Below are 6,164 nucleotides of genomic sequence, written 5' to 3'. Positions count from 1 at the left end.
AAAAAAAAAAAAAAAGAGGGGGGAAGGCCACACAGACACTAACACATATACTCTCTCTCTCTCTCTCTCTTTCTCTCTCTCCCTCTCTCTCTCTCTCTCTCTCTCCCTCTCTCTCTGTCTCTTGCCATGGAGGGTGGCTATGCCACCTCAGGACTCTGCCAGCAAAACAGCCATCACTGAATGCAGGCTCTTGAACTTCCTAGGAGCTACAGAAGCCCATTCTCTCTGTTGGGTTAACCCGCCTCAAGCCCTTTGGTACAGTGATGGAAGTCCAAAGCAGACTACTGGCGAGTGGGACAGCGGCTCAGGAGACGCCATGTCCTCTCGTCTGCTTGCTTTGCAGTGAGCCCCCGCAGCCCCTTAGCCAAGAAGTGGAGCCTGTGTCCCTGCTGCTTGGTGACTTGCTCTGACCGAGGGACACTGAGGAAGAGACACAGCCCGGCCTCCCAGGCTAGGCTTTGAGAGCCTCCTGGCCCCCACTTCAGGGTCCTCAGACCCCCCTTCCCCCTCTCTGTGGCCACCGGGGCCTTGGGAAGCCCAGGATAAGCAGGGGCACGGCGTGCAGAGCCCGGCCCACCACACGCCCGCCTCCCTGTGCAGGACACTGCACTCCTAGCTAGGAGGGTCTCTGGCCCCAGCCTGTGCTCCAGGCTGTCCCTGACGTCTGCAAGTGGCCGTCCCCACTCACTCTGCCTTCCTCACTTGGTTTTTTTTTTTGTTGTGTTTTTTTTTTTCCCTGTTACGGGGAATTGAACTCATGACCTTGCGCTTGCCAGACAGGCGCTGTGCCGCCGAGCTAAATCCCCAGCTGCCTTCCTCACTCTGTCACGTCCTTCCAGACTCAGTTCAGCCTCAGGGCTGTCACTGTTCAATCTCTAGTACCAAACACAAACACAAAGACAAAAGCAAAATCCCAGGCTCCACACCACGTTTCCCCACCGAACACACGCTCCTGGGGAACAGACTCTTGGGCACTTGTGACGGCCCCGGCAGCTGTGCGTGGCAGATCCTCGGCACACATCGGCCACATGGAATGACACCACTGATCCTGCTGGAGCAGATGTTCCCTCCCGCCACTGTGGGCCAGGGCTGAGGCCCACCCTATGGGCCGGAACCTCCTAAGGGCTCTAGCAGTGCAGGGAGTCGCCCGTGTCTGGCCAGGCGACCCCAGCACTATGCAGGACACTCACAGGCATGGAAGGGCGTCCGGTCAGGCAGGGAGCGGGTTTTCCTCCGGATCGGCAATGACTTCTCCATCTCTTCTTTCAAGATCATCTTTCCCAAGTTGGAAGTAACCTGAGCAGGAGAAAGGAGAATGCGGCTGAGTCTCAGACCCCCATTCCTCATCTTCCAAAGGTGGAGAGTGAGGCACGCTGCAGGTGACATTGTCCCCTGTCCAAGGAGGGCACTTTGCTGGCCCAGAGCCTCCACTCAGAGACAGGGTGGGGTGAGGGCAGCCAGGACCTTGCTGAGCTCCTCTTTCTGCCGCTCCCTGAGCGCCTTCATCTCTTCTCCAGAGTCGTCATCCTCCTCCTCCTCCTCTTCCTCTGCCCCCTTGCGTGATGCCTTCCGCTTCCTCCACTCGGTCTCTAGGACACACAGGAATAAGAGGCCACTCAGCCTGCGCTCATGCGCCTCCTAGGTACTCAGAGGTGCTATGACTTCTTTTTTATGTGTTTTTGAGACAGGGTTTCACTATGCAGTTCAGGTTGGCCTTGAGCTCATTCTGTAGCCCAGGCTGGTCTCGAACTCGCAATGATCCTCCTGCCTCAGCCTCCTGAGTGCTGGGATCACAGGTGTGTGCCACCATGCCCAGATAACTTCTTTGTTTGTAGCTTTTTAAATTAAAAAAATATATATATTTTTAGACAAAGTCTTGTTATGTTGCTGACGTTGGCTTCAAGAGCTCTCCTGCCTTGGTCTCCCAAGTAAACTTGGACTACAGCTGTGAGCCACTGTACCGGGCACTACAAATTTAAACAATAGTAATAAATAAAATAGGAGCCAGGTATGGTGGTGCATGCCTCTACTCCCAACATTCTGGTGGCTGAGACAGAAGGATCGCTGTGAGTTCAAGGCCAGCCTGGGTGGGCTCCACAGTGAGTTCAAGGGCAGCCTGAACACATACCAAGACTCTGACCCAAAAACAATAACAAAAATAAATAAATAAAATAAAATAGGACTAGGAGCCTAGCTCAGAGATGAAGTACACGCTTAGCATGCACACGGTCCTGAGCTCAGTCTCCAGCACCGAAAATAATAACAGAATAACATTTCTGGGGGCTGGGGATTTAGCTCAGCGGCACAGTGCCTGCCCAGGTCTGAGTTCGTCCACCCAGGCCACCCAGGCCACCCAGCCGGGTCCACACAGCTGCCCTTGCCCCCGGCACCGGTGAGGTCCCGGATGTAAAGCACAGCAAGCGCAAGGTCATGAGTTCGATCCCCAGTACCAGAAAAAAACAAAACAAAACAAAACAAAACATTTGTGTGCCTTGCGGTGGGGTAAGAAACACATATATATGACTTAAATTATATATATATATTTTTTTTTTTTCTTTTTTTTTCCGGTACTAGGGATGGGACCCAGAGTGCTCTACCACTAAGCTATACCCCAGCTCTTTCTATTTTTTGAGACAGGGTCTCCTTAAACTGGCCAGGTTGGGCTTGAAATTTTGATCCTCCTGCCTCAGCCTCCCTAGCAGCGTGATTACAGATGTGCCCCTGCACTGCCCACTGTCACTTATCTTTCTTCCAGAGCTCAGATTTCAGGGCCCAAGACTCAGCAAGAGTTTGGGAAATATCTGCTGAGGGATCAAAGAAACAACTGGGAGAAGCAGGGAGGGAGAGAAGGACGGGGACAGGGACAAGTTAAGATGTGTCAGGACGTGGGCCACCTCCCCACCAGGAACAGGCTCACCATGGACTACAGACAATGCCAATAACAAGAGTCAAAGCAAAAAGGGAGAAAAGTTAAATGAATGGGAGGAAAGGCTGGAGAGGCCAAAAGCCCAAGAGGGACGGGTGGGGGTGGGGAGGAGCTGAGCTGGGGGCTTGAACAGGGCCCACAGGGAGAGGCCGGGAGGGCCCTGGCCTCCCTCTCTCCTGTCTCCAGTTTTCCTACCCACAACGGCCAGCGATGGGGGACACGGCCAGTAGTCAGTCTCGATCTTGGCTGGCTGGTTAGGGTCCGGAGGCTGAGCTGCAGGGAACTTGGACGACTCGATGATGAGGTCCTCGATCTGGTGCTTGCTCTGAGGGCTGCCCGTCGTGGACTCTGTGGATGGAGACCAAAGTTGTACACACAGCCACCCAGGCCACCCAGCCGGGTCCACGCAGCTGCCCTTGTCCCCGGCACCGGTGAGGTCCCGGATGTAAAGCACAGCAGCAAGCACAGGGCCAATGCCCAATGTGACATTTGGGGCGGGGGTGTGTGTGTCAGCAATACTGGGAATGGACCCAGGGCCTCTGCACTGAGCATTACATCATACAAATATATTTTGTTTGTCTGTTGGGCTTTTTGTGGTTTTTTTGTCTTTTTGAGACAGGGTCTCACTATGCAGTTCAGGCTGGCCCTGAGCTCACTCTGTAGCCCAGGGGGGTCTTGAACTCCAAACAATCCTCCTGCCTCATACTCCAGAGTGCTGGGATTACAGGTGTGCGCCACCACACCTGGCTTTGTTTGTTGGCTTTTTTATTTTATTTTGCTTTTTTGTCCTTTTGAGACTAGGTCTCACTAAGTTGCTAAGTTTTGCAGGCTGAGCTCAAACTTGTGATCTTTCTGCCTCAGCCTCCCAGGATGCTGGGATTACGCATGCGTGCCCTCATGTCAGACACGCTGTTATGAACAGTTATTCTTGTGGCACCAGCACAGCCCCCAGGACATGGCAGGAAGGGGCCCCTTACCTCTCTGCTTGTAGATGGGCGGCTTCTTGTAGATGTTGGAATCTGGCCGGGTGGTCTCTGAGAGAGAGAACAGGAGCAGCTGAGGACACGCTGATGCAGGAAATCCCAGGGGCACGAGGACAGACAATGTGCCCAGAGCTGAGGCAGAACTGGAGGTCCTGGCGCTCCTCAGGGAGAGGGAGGACGGTGCAGGGCCCCGGGAACACGGGGTCCAGCTGAGGCTGTGGCGAGTTCATGCCCCAAAGGAGGGGGACCAGGAGTACGAGAACAGAGCGGTCGCAGGGAAGGATGCAGCCACGCCAGCTGGGAAACCTACCAGGGTGGTGGAAGTGTGGCAGGCTGGTGCGGGGGGTCCCGGTGACTCTCGGGGCTGAGGCCTGGGAGAGGATCCCCGGGGTCCGGCTCTCTGCCCACACCTGCAGAGAAGAAGCGTGCAGCTCCCAGGTCTCCCGCGCCCCCTCCGACCCCCAGCTTCCTGGAGCGCCACCCTCTGCTGTCCTCCCCGCCCCAGCCACAGGCACTGCCTGCCCCAGAGAAGTGGCCACCGAGCGGGCAGGGACCAGCCGGAACCTGCTGGTTCTGCCGTCCTCTGGGCTCTGCAGAGCTTCGACTGGACGTGTGGTGGGGTGGGGGGATGCAGCCCCATCAGAGCAAGGCTGGGCACACTCACCTCCGGGGATGGTGGGGGGGACGTGGACTTGGGTGACAGAGAGCGCTGTGGATGGAGAGGACTGGTCAGTCACTAGCACAGAATTAAAGCCCCCTCCCTGGGGTCTGAGGCTGCCGCACCTCTCTTCTCTTAGACCCCTGCCAATCCCAGCCCGGAAAGCACTGCCCTAAGCTCTCCACTGGAAGCCAGAGTAGTGCATGACCTGGAGCTGCATGCCCGGTGCTCCAAGGGGCAACTGCGGACTAGCAACACCCTGTCCTCAGAGCCCAGCCAGGAACGGCAGTGAGCTGCCCGACATGCAGCCAAGGACAAAGCTCAGGCTCCTGGACCTGGTATTTGAGTTCTGATGCCCCAGCTCACTGCTCCGCCATAACACCACCCTTCCCCCACTCTGAGACAGGATCTCTCTATGCCTGCGGGGTGGCCTTGACCTCACTATGTAGCCAGGCCGGCTGAGAACTCCCAGCAATCCTCCTGCTTCAGCCTCCCGAGTGCTGGCATTACATGCAAGCACCACCGCACCTGACTGGCACTATCCCTCTCTGAGAGAAGACTTGTTCACACACTGACTCATCACAACGACCACCTTGTGGGATGGACAGGCAGCACTAACAGCTCTGTGTTACCGGAGAGAAACGGAGGCCTCAGCCTCCACAGGTCCCTCAGCTGGGGCGTCCGCCCTTCACCTTGTGCACATTTTGTTCTTTCCCACAGAACCCCCTCCCCCACGCTGCTGCAGTTCAGCCCCGGCCTCCCCTGCCCTCTACATCCGGGCCACACCCCAGCCGTGGGCCACCGCCCCTCCGCGTAAACACTGGATGATTGATCCACTCCATGCCGTGACTCTTGTGTCCCATGCCCTTGCTCCTGCGACCGATGCCGGCCGCCAAGAAGGACGGCGTGAGTGGATTCCATTCCCCACCCTGTGGCCTGCGTCCAAACGGACCCCTCACCTCCCGGCTTCTGGGCAGCTCCACGTGGTCCAGGAGGGAGTAGGTAAAGTGGGGCTCGTAGATCATGAGGTCCGGCCGCTCGATGTCCAGGATGGCCTTGTCCTTGGGGATGGCAGCCAGGTCCTTGTAGCCCAGCACCTGGTTGTCCATTTTGGCCTGAGGGGAAACAGCACCAATGCACCGGATGTGCCGAGGGCCTCGCCCAGGACGCTCGCCCCACCGGCCGCTTTGCTTGCAGCCAAGAATTCAGACAGCCGGTTGAGCTGTCAGGTCGCACACATGAAGGGCTCCGTTATTTTAAAGACTGAGACGTCACCTTAAAATAAATGACAGTCTCTTTGCGTCGCACTTTGTGAGCAACCAGAGCAGACCTTGAGGGGGGCCGGGGAGCCTCCTCCGGATCTCTGGGTTCTCTCCGCCTGCCTGCGCCGGCAGGACAGCCGTGGGGTGCACGGGGGGGGCTCTGAGTGACCTGGGCACCCACCCCCCTCCTCCCAGCCTGAGGGTGCTGCTGGCCGCCACAGGTACTCACCACGATGCTGGAGGGAGAGCCAGGCACACTGGAGTCTCGGGAGGAGCTGACGCTCCCGGGGGAGGTAAGAGGGTGCTGGGGAGAGCAGAAGGCGGCCGAGTGGGCG

General features: G+C 57.2%; 1 protein-coding gene across 1 annotated transcript in view; it reads right to left on the bottom strand.

Moving 5' to 3' along the window:
• Positions 1 to 6,133, bottom strand: part of Dmtn (dematin actin binding protein) — a gene marked incomplete at its 5' end in the record, with an annotated part of 12,883 nt that extends 6,750 nt beyond the window's left edge. The window contains 8 exon segments of the mRNA XM_005373902.2: positions 1,191 to 1,296; positions 1,465 to 1,589; positions 3,122 to 3,274; positions 3,904 to 3,960; positions 4,220 to 4,319; positions 4,574 to 4,618; positions 5,527 to 5,682; positions 6,059 to 6,133. Of these exon segments, the coding sequence (XP_005373959.2) occupies positions 1,191 to 1,296; positions 1,465 to 1,589; positions 3,122 to 3,274; positions 3,904 to 3,960; positions 4,220 to 4,319; positions 4,574 to 4,618; positions 5,527 to 5,682; positions 6,059 to 6,133 (817 nt within the window).
• Between the last annotated feature and the right edge of the window lie 31 nt (positions 6,134 to 6,164).

The sequence above is a fragment of the Chinchilla lanigera genome, unplaced genomic scaffold, assembly GCF_000276665.1.
Source record: "Chinchilla lanigera isolate Chin_1 unplaced genomic scaffold, ChiLan1.0 scaffold00002, whole genome shotgun sequence".
Classification (NCBI taxonomy): domain Eukaryota; kingdom Metazoa; phylum Chordata; class Mammalia; order Rodentia; family Chinchillidae; genus Chinchilla; species Chinchilla lanigera.
This window is presented reverse-complemented; position numbering and strand designations above follow the sequence as displayed.